Here is a 12,322-nt window from a genome sequence, read left to right on the forward strand (position 1 = left end):
ATTTTCATTTTAACCAAGTAAAGTAGAACGTCTTTTAAGTTTCTAAAATCCCAAACACACTATATAGAAAATGTATTTTTACCTTCAATTCAGCTTATTTCATAAAAACACAAAAATGGATTATTCTGGCCATCACTAGCTTATTCAAATATGGTAGAAATAATTTAATACATTTTTGCATTAACTTCCAAGCCCCAAGTTCACATTCATTCAAAAGTCTAGACACCCTAACAAGGATTCTGATTTTCCATCTTTAAGGCAGAGTGCAGAGGCGGTTAAGTGTCTCCAAAACCCAACAGCAGCTCTTCTGTCCAAGCTCACGGGAGATGAGGGGGAGCATGCAGCACGCGACAAACCCAGAAGGGAACGTTCACTTTGTAAAAATAATATTCTGATTCTCCTGATTGGATGAAGAGACTTTAGACTACAAATGAATTATATCAGTAACAGAGAATTAGGTAACATGTACACTTGAATCTTACAGGTTTGGGGGAAAAAAATCAAAACAAAGAGTGAAGTTTTGACATTGGGTCAACATCTACATGCAGAAACCAAGTAAGTATAAACACCACAAAAACAAATAAAGTTTTATGATAGATGATCTAGTAGTTTTAAATAACCATGTATCGTAGCTTAATTTGATTTAAAAATTATTACAAAGAGCAAAGTATAGGTCTATGGGAAATTAATCTGCAATAAAGAGATTAGCACAAGTTTACATTTGTAATAAGTAAATTCTACTTTTAATTAATTTCCAAATCAGGCAACTAAATTAAATATTTTATTTTCTTTACCCCAGGCTACTATTTTACTTTAAGGGGTGTAACATAGCTACTTCAATCAACAATTGAAATTCTATGCAGGGGAGAATGAATGAGGGAAAACAAAAAATAGGAGGCTTGGTTAGCAAAACAAAACTGCATGGTTTATTTATCAAAAACAATAAAATAAGAGAATACAGAGAAATACAAAAGTTATAAAGCATAATAAATTTTATTTTTTCAGAAATGGAAAAATGACCCTGAAGTTTTAGATGCATCTTTTAGTAGTCAGTGTCTAATAATAAACAAGCAATCAATTGTATATGTTCTCTATACCTGTATCAAATGATTTTTAAATTTAAAAGATGATATAATTCCCATCATTTTTAATGTTGGCATTCAAAAGCAAAGATATAACTGAAAAGAAAACAGATGAGACATAAAATGATTTGCAAAGTGTAGTAGCTCATGAATGTAAAACAGATTCCAGTTGTAATAATACATATGCACACATACAACATTCACACACTCACCCACACTCTTATATTCCACAGACATTTCCATAACTTGAAAACAGATACTTCGCATATCAGTAAATGATTTTTTTACAAGTTAATTCTACAATCATAAAGCAATAAGCTATTAAAAGCACAAATTTTTGATTTGCTAAGTTAAACTAAGCATCTAAAGAAAAAATACTACAATGATATTGAAAGATATTTTTATTGGCTTTTTAAAAGACAAACTGCAAATGAAAATATCTTATTCAGAAAAGTAACTGCCAAAAGTCTTAAATGAAATAAATATACTATCTAATACAATCTCTTCCTGCAAGAATCTCTAAGATAGACAATGCTGAAAAACCAAGCTTCTTATTTGAAGATCCCTAAAAACTGGCATGTCCCCTAAAAAAAAAAAAAAAGATTTTCTTATAAAGGACATGTGGAATACCCATATTTTCTTAAAATGTGTCCTAAAACAAACTCTTTTTAACACCCAAATTTTCTATATATATTAAGTCCACTTAATTTAGAATTAGTGAAAAGAATCTAGACACAATTTCTAAGAAAACAATGCAGAAAGTAATTTATGCATGGTTATTTACAGAGTTTTGCTAAATAATGATGTATAAATATCATATTCAAAAATCGGACAAAGCCTTTCTAGTAATCAGCACTGCAGGTTTCAAAAAATTATATATATAACAAAGGATGCTTCATGTGTAGAGTTACCAGGTAATTCTGAAAGCCAGAAACTAAAGCATTTGACATGGTTAATTGCATTTTTATTACGCTAAATGTCAGGTCAGAAGTCAATGGCATATACATGCTGGAAGACTGTTCATCACTCAGCCCTTTCAATTATACCAAACACTGATTAATCAAATGTGACTGGACTTTCAGTCCTACAACTTTATGGTTTCCTTCAAGTATATGCAAATCTTTAAAGTGGGCACATATGCAAATGTGCAAAACAAATGAAATATAAATGTTTTAAGAGAATGAACAGAAACTGGCTTTTAAGCATAAACCACTCTGCCATTCAATTTGGAAGCTCTATCTTTTCTTCACTAATTTGTCTTCTGTTTTTAGTAGTCTTCTATTAAAGTTGTAGGTTTACAGATGATCTGGAAATTTCACATTGATATAAGAAAGGAATGTCTGGTCAACGCAGTCTAGGGACAAAGAAAGAATTAGTCTTAAAAAGTATTAAGTTGCAATTATTTAAATGACAGTTCAATAAAACCCATTTTAGAGCAGTATTACATTAAGTATATAATATTCTTGTGCTAAGGATGACAAAGTAGCATAGCTCTGAATATATTCTAAAGTTTAAGCTTCTAAAGGAGACCATCTAGAAAATATTTAGATTATATTTTAGACTATTGAAAATGCAAACAAGGTAGTCACTGAATTTTCACAGCATATTGTTTAAATCAGTACAACTACTCTGTCTTTTATCTTACAGGTAATACTGACAAACTCCTAGTGTCATTGCTTGTAAAGACATTTTACTGGTTAAAGAGAAAATATGACATCTAGGGGGAGGAAAAAACCTTAACTGAACATTTATAATGATAATTTAATATAATCCAGAAATGCAACTGTATTCATTGTACTCTTTAGCAGAAATATAAGATGTAAATAAAATTTAAGCAACCAAATCACAAACCATACAATTTATTTACAAAAACAGTATTTAGCCCGAGCAACCTTGAAACATTTTGTACTTGTAGATACATTCAGAAGTGTTGTAGTAGACACTTGGCTTATGCAGTTCAAATACTTGTTCAAATTATGTATTTATAGATGACATGTATGGTGCTTGCTTTAAAAACAGTATGGAGACCAGAGAGGTCTCTTCGTGTGAAGATCTACTAGCTGCACAATAAATGCCTTTACTGTACACTCAGGCTCCAGAGAGGCACTAACTAGTAAGACAAGCTCTGCTCATTTCCTTACGTTCCCATTTATTCAAGTTGTAGCCTTCCATGTTGATACCAACTGACACACGTTACAAAAATAATCACAGAGCTCCTATTTTCTTCACACAACTTTTATTCCTGGATCTAGTTTAAGATTAGTGCATGGCAAAAGGCTTTACAATCACAGATTTGTTTTCTGTTTTATCCACCAGATATCTATATGGATTTCACATTGTTTTATGCAAAATGCCCATTCTTTCTGTGTAAGTGCTTTATCATATTTTGTTTTTCAAGCCTTTAAATACTATACTGGTGGTTACTTGGTAAATATCCTGTAGTCAGTCTTTAAAAAGAAGTTTAAAAGTCTGATTTAAACTTTCAGTTTACTCGCTATATATTAAAAAAAAAACCCTAAAATTTATGAAATTCAAGTTTAAAAATTGAAGTTCTTAAAAGTTCACAACTTACTAAATTTCAATAAGCAACTTAGCAGTGTAAAATACATTAAGCTAAATTTTAGTAAACATGAGTACATATTAAGTATTTAATATGCACCTGGTGAATTTGAATACAAAGGGAATGTTATTTCTTACCTCTATAATAAGAAGAAGTATCTTGTTCTATGAGCTGCTGCCATACTTTCAGACATGTTTCTGACTTTCAGATAATTAACAAATCCTCTGAAGAAAAGCAGCAGGCCTGAGAAGGTTGGAATAATACAGATATATTATGTTCTTATACAGAGAGGGGGGTAAGATAAATTAAAAATAGACAATTATAAACAAGATCCTTTTGGCCTAAGGAATTTAATGTGTAGGATTCCATTCCATAATATAGTTTACACTATATATAATAATTCTATTATGAGGAAATATAATAAAGTTATATTGCCCCCCAAAATTCTTTCCATTTGTTAAGTCTAGATGTATCGAAAGTAAAGCAAATCCAGCCACAATAATACATACTAATGATTCCTTTAAATAACAAAGTTATCTAATGCATTTATACTGATTTAACTCATAGAAGAAATCTAATTTTATACCAAACTTTAGTTTAATAGTTATATTCATTGAGGACATATTTACCGATATTGAAGTATTCAAAAGAGAACATTGCATGTAAATGCTAACAATTGTGGGATAAAACCAGTAAGTCTAGCAAGATCAGGTGCCTGTCATTGGTGAAATCTGTATTTAAAGATATGTGCATTATGTAAAATAATTATTTTTATTTTCAAGTAATAAGACTAATTTGTAATAAAAATTAAGAAAAATCTGAAGCCACTAGTGATTTCTTAAATGATTTGAGATGTATCTTCTATCTCAGTGTTCTCCTCTGTAAAATAGTATTTTAAAATAATAACTATTGGGGGGAGGGAAATAGCTCAATGGTAGACTGCATGCTTAGCATGCACGAGGTCCTGGGTTCAGTCCCCAGTACCATCATTAAAAAAAAAAATACCACTTACATCACAGGTATCTTTAATAAAACAAAGCCTGTGACATGCTTCAAAGTTTCAAATGAAAAATATTAGCTAAGTATAAAAAACATTACCATATTAGTAGAGTTAAGTCTTTGATATAGCTAAGCATACAATCCTAAGGGAAACATTAACTCCAGTAAATTTTTAACCAGGTAATGGTGGGGGGTGGGGGTGGAGCAGAGGATATGGACACATGCAACTTTCCTCACCAGGAGGAAGAATCTGGCAATTTAAAATGTGAAGTCAGAACACTGTGAACTGACTATACATCAATTTAAAAAAAAATTGTATAGAAAAAAATGCAAGTCCCAAACAAAATTAGTACCCCAACTCTAAGACAGTAATCAAAGCACTAAAATAAGAAGCATGGTTATAATAAATTGGAGAGGAAAGATAGAAGAATACACAAATAATGACTTACACAAGTGGTACAGATTTCAGCTAAATCTGATCCCATCTGCTTCTCATAGCCTAACTCTTTCCACTTGTGGCTCCCACCCTGAATTCTACCCTCATGCCCTTCCAGATGCTGTTCAAAGAAAATGATACTGTGAACCAAACACAAGAAGTATTACTGAAAAATGTAAACCAAGATTATTTGTGAAATCCCTTCTTCTGTCTATGAAGCTCCTGTTTCTAAGACATGTTTTGCTCTGTTCAGACATTTTCTAAATGAAGCCAGTCCATATCTAGAAACCAGTCACTTAGCAGCTCTGGTTTCTCAGCGATCTATGTGCTCAACGTTCTTCTGAGTGTATGTGAAAGCAGCATTTTCACCATGGATTACATTTTCACCCTCCCCTACATGCTAGATGACGGCTGTGATGTGGAACTGGGACTGTCCTCTGCATTCTCTGTCCACAGGGGACTTCCTAAGATTCCTCAATCCCCTAATATTTATAGGCAAGTAACTCATGCATGCAATCTGCTTAAGTACCTAACAGTTGTTATAAACTTTTTCACCTTTAAGTAAGAACCTCAATAAAGAGCACAGAATCAGTCAGAAAACAACATAAAAAACTCACTGAACTTTAGTACAAGTCTGACTCCCCAACAAAAACCACATTAGAATAATTTCACTATAATTATGAGAGGAAGAATCTAGGATATTTAGTGACCTTAACCGACCACTAAGATTTTGTTTCCCAAAAGATCCTAAGATCCAACAGCAGGACTAAATAAAAACTCAGAGAGAACAGTGCCACCTACTGAAATGCTAGTTTCTGGTACAGTTATGTTACTAGAAATGTGGGCTCTTAAACCTAAGCAGAAACAAAATGTATTCTTCATATTAGTAAATAAATTTGAAATATGGATTTAAAGTATAATGTGATTTTAGGATTGACTTAATTATCATATATCTAAAATGTAAAACACAAGAGAACAAAAATTGGAAATCCATAACATTCATCAACATTAATAAAAGACATACCCTGTAAGAAGAAAACAGAAGTACTGTGATCATTAGGCATGAAGCCTTTGCTCATGCCCGGCTGATAAATGATTAATGCAGGTCCATTTCAAAAGTGCAAAGAATGTTTCAATGACCCAAAAATAAAAGAATGGACAGAATATCCAACTGTCCTAGTCTCAATGTTTCTTAAGATCATTAAAAGAAATTATGCACATATATTTTCCAAAGTAAATGCTGAAAGCAATCATTTTTTTAATCATCTTAAGGCTGTCAAGTTTTGTAGTATTCAATTATCATTCAACCACTGATTGTTTAAATTGACAGGCTCTGAATTTTAAGTCAGAAATCCAGAGTGCTATGTGGAATTATCTGAATAGCTGAGATAAGTGTTTGGATATGGGAATTTAGTAGAAAAATTATTTCCACAAAAATTAGAACAAAGTATATTTATATCTTATAATTTTAGGAAATATCAAAGTTAAACTAAATGCAAATTATTCATACTGAATACATTAAGAATAAACTTACCAAGTACAAGAAATATCCACCAAAGCCAATACTGTCCATTGAAATATCCAGTAAAATAATCAGAAAACTATGGAGTGAACATAAATATATTAAACATATCTATGTACCTAAATTTGAAAAATCATAGATTAGCTTCAGTTTCAGAATGATTTACCTCAAGTAATCTTTAGCACTTAAAACAGTACACACACAAAAAAACCCCACAGAAATAATGACATATGTATATAATTATTTAAGAAAAAACTTACGTAACAGCAAACAAACATGTAAAATATTTTAGAAACAAAGACCAGTTTCAAACTGCTTGTAAGAAAGAAAGATAAGCACTATGTATCTGACTCCAACATTTTCTCATTAAAGAGTTCACATGTCAGTTCTTTTTTCATAATCTCTCAGAGCCACAGCTACCATCCCAAACACACTACAGCAACCCGCTGCTTTAGATATTAACACCAAAAGCCACATTAGTTTAATCTTATCAGATGGGGATGTTCTGCTGACCTCCAAAAAGAAGAGCTTTTGACCTTCTGTACACCCCCTACTGTTAATCACTGCCAAGAATACGAGGCGCATAAAGACCCCCAACTCATTAGAGTCTTTTTATTTTCAAACTAGATGCTCCAGCATTCAGTTCCCAACAGTGAGCTGAGAACAGTTAAATGAACCTTGAAGTGGTATTTCAACAGCTCCTGTTAGTGGCCATGGTAGATGGCTTATGTTCTCCATGAAATGAGAATATGAACAGGCAGATGGAAGGCAGGGTTTGATGATACTGGACACAGGTTATCTTTTCCTTGATTAGATTCAGGACATGATGGTTTATTTTTCTAAAAAGGTTTTGTTTTAATCAGTCTGATTTTCCAGCTTATTTTATCTGCTGTTTCCACTGGTCTCCAAACTGAATCTGACTGAACTGAAAATGAGTTTGTTAAATGCAGACTTGTCCTCAGATGTACCTATCTCCAACTTTATATCTCCAACTATTTATCTCCATAAAATTATTTCCAACTATTTATCTCCATAAAAGCTTAAAAATCCTATAGCTTTGGTAATAACAGAAATGCTTACAAGTTGTAAATAAGGTCCCTAGTGAGGAAACATAGCCACTAAAGGTTATCTACATCTGTTTTTTAAAGCCTTTAAAATATTTTCACAGAAAGTATTTACAATACATGAACCACAGTCTAAATTCTCAGCTTCGAGTTTTAGAAATTTCAAAGATTAGAAATTTCAAAGAACCATTATAGATGCAACTCCCACATACTTTTATACCTTTAAAATATGTACGATGAAGGGAGATCTAGAAAACAGAAAATGCAGCTTGTAAAGCAGGACAGCACGACATTATTGTTTAATCAAATGATTAGTAATTAGAAGTAAAAGGTTTTCACATAGGTTTTAGAGACCCGAAGAACCAAAGGAATAAAGAGCCAAAGCATACAGCACAGGGAACTATATTCGGTATCTTGTAGGAGCTCACGGTGAAAAAGAATATGAAAATGAATAGATGTATATTCATGTATGACTGAAGCATTGTGCTGTACACCAGAAATTGAAACAATATTGTAAACTGACTATACTTCAATAAAAAAAGATTAAAAAGAAAAAAAAAGAACCAAAGCAATACATTTTAAACTCACTTTTAAATATATTTTGAAGTACATTTAATATATAATACTACCTGGCAAGAGGCAACCAGAAAAAACAATGTCATTCTTCACCGAAAATATTTACCTACAACAATTCTTCATTTGCTCCCAAGCAAAGAATATAATTACCTTCATTTTGAAGAGAAAAACTCACTATGTAAAAAGGATAAATTAATAAGCTTTGGGGCTCGTTACTAAGTTATCAAAAATGTTTTAAAATACTAAAAATCATAGGGCTGGGCCAAATTGTGTTTTTGGTTTTTTAAAAATAAGTATATCATGTTGACTGGTCAACTGCAGGCACAGAAAGCACATTTTGGAAAATAAATTAACCAAAAATAAGAATTTATCTGGTTTTATTTTATTCATGTAACACCAGAATTTTATCGTTTATATCCAGTATACTTTCAAAAAGACTTGTCAGTTTTTAATAAAATATATATACATTTTTAAACAAATAGTAAAAACATCAAAAGCCTTGGGCAGAAACATCAGAATCTGGGGCTAAAGATATTTACACTAAATCTGAGCTTTACAGCAACTCAGAAACCAACAAAAAAAGCAACAGTGTGATTTATAAATTACTTAATATCTAATATAAAAGGAAACACTGGGCTTTTAAAAGAAAACCTTTCTCTCAGCAAGGGTAATGTATTGCTTGGAGCATTATAACAAAAGTCAACGTACAGTGTCACAGAGGCAGTACAAAATTAAGAGAACAGACGCGGAACAGAAATCAAGCTAGATTCCAATCCATGTACAAACTGTGGGACACCGTGCAAGAGACTAGACTTGTTATTCTTAGTTCCATCATCAGTAACATAGCTGGCCTGACATCAGCATCACTGATACAGACAGGGTTAAAGAATTCAAGTTCTTTAACTGTATCAGTGAAAAAAAAAAAAAACTGGCTTCAGGCACAAAACCAGTTTGCAATGAATTATGCCTGAAACGTAGTAAGTACGCACTGAATGGCAGCTATTGTTAAAACAAAAAAAATTTTTAAATCCTTTTCTCATATCAATTCTCAATATATACTACAGGTATAATATTAACCTTAATTCAATAAAGGTGTTTTAAAGGGAAACTAAACAGTCCCAGTGATTAAATATGATGCTATACATACCTTACATAACTTCGAGAAACTCCAGTCTTTGAGTTAAGGACCCATCTTACCACACTAACTGGGGCTGATCACTAGACAATCTAACCCCTTCTCAACCTGGGCTTCTATGAGAGCATTAGGCCCGAATATCCTAAAGGCAAAGATTGCATATAATGCACTAATTTCCTTTTTGATTCTAGAATGAGACTAGCAATTACTAACTTCAGGAGAATTGAGAAAATCAAATCGTTTTCTGTTTTCTGTGACCTAGACTAGAAATCCCATTTGAGTAATGGTAGTTCATACTATTACTAACATAACCAAGGTTGAACACATCGCACTCCAACTTTTTTGAGTTTTTCTAGTAATAACTTCCGCAAGATCTATGCTCATGATGGGAACTGTACACTTTCTAACTGAAATTAGAACAAGGATCTGCCAGGGGGCAGTTCTTACAATGGCTCAGGTTTTAATCACCTTAGAAGAAGCAAGCACACAGATTCCCCACCAAGAATCTGATTAGTACCCAAAACCTATAATCTGGTCTGAATGGAGACGGAGTCTGATAAGATTACCGAAACCCTGGAAAGTAATAAAGTAAGTTTAAGAATAATGAAGAAACACATAAAATTTATAATTTTAATATTTTTGTAACAGGTAATTTTTTAATCAATTTGATAATGTAGGTGCATAACTGAAGTGTCTAAAGCACATAAGAAAAGCTGATATATTAGTATGTGATTCTGCTGAAAATTTTAGGACCTCACTCATTCAATTAGAAATCAATGTTAAAATAAAAATGATTTGTAGAAAGTATATATTTTACTAATTGTATAATAGCATTTAAATGTGCCAGAAACTTTTAGGAAGAGTTATTAATTAACAAAGCAACTCTCCTAGCCTTCCCTAAAGAAACTAGGAGAAAAGCTTTGTAAAAAGGAGCCAAAAGGCGCCTACAAGAGGCCAAGTTAAAGAGCTGGGGGAGACTATGCTAACAGTACCGCTGCCTGTGCAATGGTTACAGAACATTGTCTGGGGACTAGAGAAGTTGTTGAGGTGGGAGGGAAAGAAAGGACTTATCGTTATCTCCCTGTACACCACCTTGTAAATGATACAAGGTAGACAGAAGGAGATTTCCAGGAACGAAAGGAAAATGAGAAGAAAGATTTAGAAGAAACATAAAGGGGGAAAAAAGATAAGTTCTGATAAGCACCTCAAAGGCCTGTACTTTACTCTGAGCTCTTAATGTTACCAGAGGGAAAAAAGAGTGAGAAGATTTTTAAGTCCGTGATAATTTTACTAACCAATGGGAATGTTTATGTTTTAACTGATTTTCAGCAGGACTACACTACATGATTTACATAGACTCGTGCAGCAGCTGGGCAAGGGGCTCTAAATACATCATTTCCATACCTCACAAAAATACTGAAAGGCAGCTGTTGTCAGTCTGTTATGAAGAAACTAATGCCCAGAACAATTTACAAACTTAAAGTTCGAACAGTGATATAAAAAGATGAGATTCAAACTCAAATTTTTCTGATTTCAAAGCTTTTCCCAGGTACTAACACGCTCTCACACAGTCATAAAATGTTCACACAACAGAAGTCACTATACGAATTAAGTGCAGATGTTAAGAATAAGCTTCAAAATAACTCAATTCATATACACAAAATGAACATTTATGAACCACACAGGAAATTTCATGTTTTAATTTTGAGAGAGAAAAGTGACAGAGACTACTGAGACACTCACCCTGACAATGAGGATCCACTTGATCAAGGAAAGGCCAAATCCACAGATGGCACCATACCTTCCAGCTATGGTATTGGTGATACAGAAGGATAAACAAAATCCAAGCCAGTTGAAAATAAATGCCACTGAAAGCAAGAGAAATAGTTCTTTTAAAGACCACACTTTGGAAATAAATTAACATAGACATAATATAAACAAAACCTCACTGCTCAACAGAAACAGCAGTTCCCTTTCTTTTAACTCTGTGCCATCAAGTCTTCTTTATAGACTACAGATTACCTTTTGCAAATATGTTAGTTATTTACTATACATTAACAAATGGGTAAGCTCAGTATCCTGTCAGTTTGGTCAGTTAGAATCAATTCCTTAAAGCTTATCACCAATTGGTGAAATGACATTTTTAAACTGGTTAAAAATTAGGTCACCATGTAGCTCCCATGTGATCCTACCCAAGAAGTCCAGACTCAGCAATTAGCCAACCAACTTGGCTTTTTTAAAAAGCAATATTAAAGATGAGCCAAATAAATTATAAAATGCTGTTCCCAGAGCAGATGCTGTCCACGGCCTCCTCCTCCTACCTAACACAATCTGTTGTCCCCCTTCCCAGGAACCCACCCACCCACCACTCTAGCCTTTTATTTCAGGGAAGTCTGGACCCCATACTTAATCCCAAAATGTGGGTACTGAGTAGTCTGGGAAACTCCCTGCCAGTGAATTTTTTTTTTTTTTTTTTAGTAAGACTTCTGCAAAACAGTCTTAAAAACACCACAAGGAGAGGGAGGATGGAATACAGGTGAAATAACAGGGGCTCCAGATGGCTCATTGTTGAAGCTGGGTGATGGGTACAGAGAGGTTTGTCACACTCCTGTCTAGTTTGAGAATTTCTACAATAAAAAATTTTTAAAAAGAAAAGATAAGGCCTTTCCTCTTCCACTGGATGTCATGTTTAAACGTAGTACCTGGACCTGCTGCAGGGATCCTGCTATCAGCCCGAGGATTAAACCATCACTCCAAGTGGGGAGGAGTGAAGAAAAGTGAGCGCAGGGCCACCGCACTGGCACGGTCTGCGCCTGAGGTCTGCTCGTCTATGGACTTCTTGTTTTGTGAGCTCATCTCCTAACTATTTAAAACAGTAAGTTTCCTATCACTTGCAGAAGAAACCTTTTTGCCACAGGTCCTTGAGATATGATCAGAGTGCCCTACTT

The 12,322-nt window shown here is 33.3% G+C and overlaps 1 protein-coding gene across 2 annotated transcripts in view; it reads right to left on the reverse strand.

The window, feature by feature from the left end:
* Window positions 1–973: 973 nt before the first annotated feature.
* Window positions 974–12,322, reverse strand: part of NDFIP2 (Nedd4 family interacting protein 2) — a 56,683-nt gene continuing 45,334 nt past the window's right edge. The window contains exons 5-8 of one of the 2 annotated variants that reach the window (XM_014557141.2): window positions 11,118–11,242; window positions 6,612–6,678; window positions 3,780–3,885; window positions 974–1,666 (exon numbers count right to left, since the gene is read on the reverse strand). In XM_014557141.2, the coding sequence (XP_014412627.1) occupies window positions 3,782–3,885; window positions 6,612–6,678; window positions 11,118–11,242 (296 nt within the window). In that variant the 3' untranslated portion in view covers window positions 974–1,666; window positions 3,780–3,781. Of the gene's footprint in view, window positions 2,437–3,779; window positions 3,886–6,611; window positions 6,679–11,117; window positions 11,243–12,322 lie in introns of both variants that reach the window. The other variant, XM_006182150.3, reaches the window with a different exon arrangement.

Source organism: Camelus ferus, chromosome 14 (genome assembly GCF_009834535.1).
Source record: "Camelus ferus isolate YT-003-E chromosome 14, BCGSAC_Cfer_1.0, whole genome shotgun sequence".
Taxonomy (NCBI): Eukaryota; Metazoa; Chordata; class Mammalia; order Artiodactyla; family Camelidae; genus Camelus; species Camelus ferus.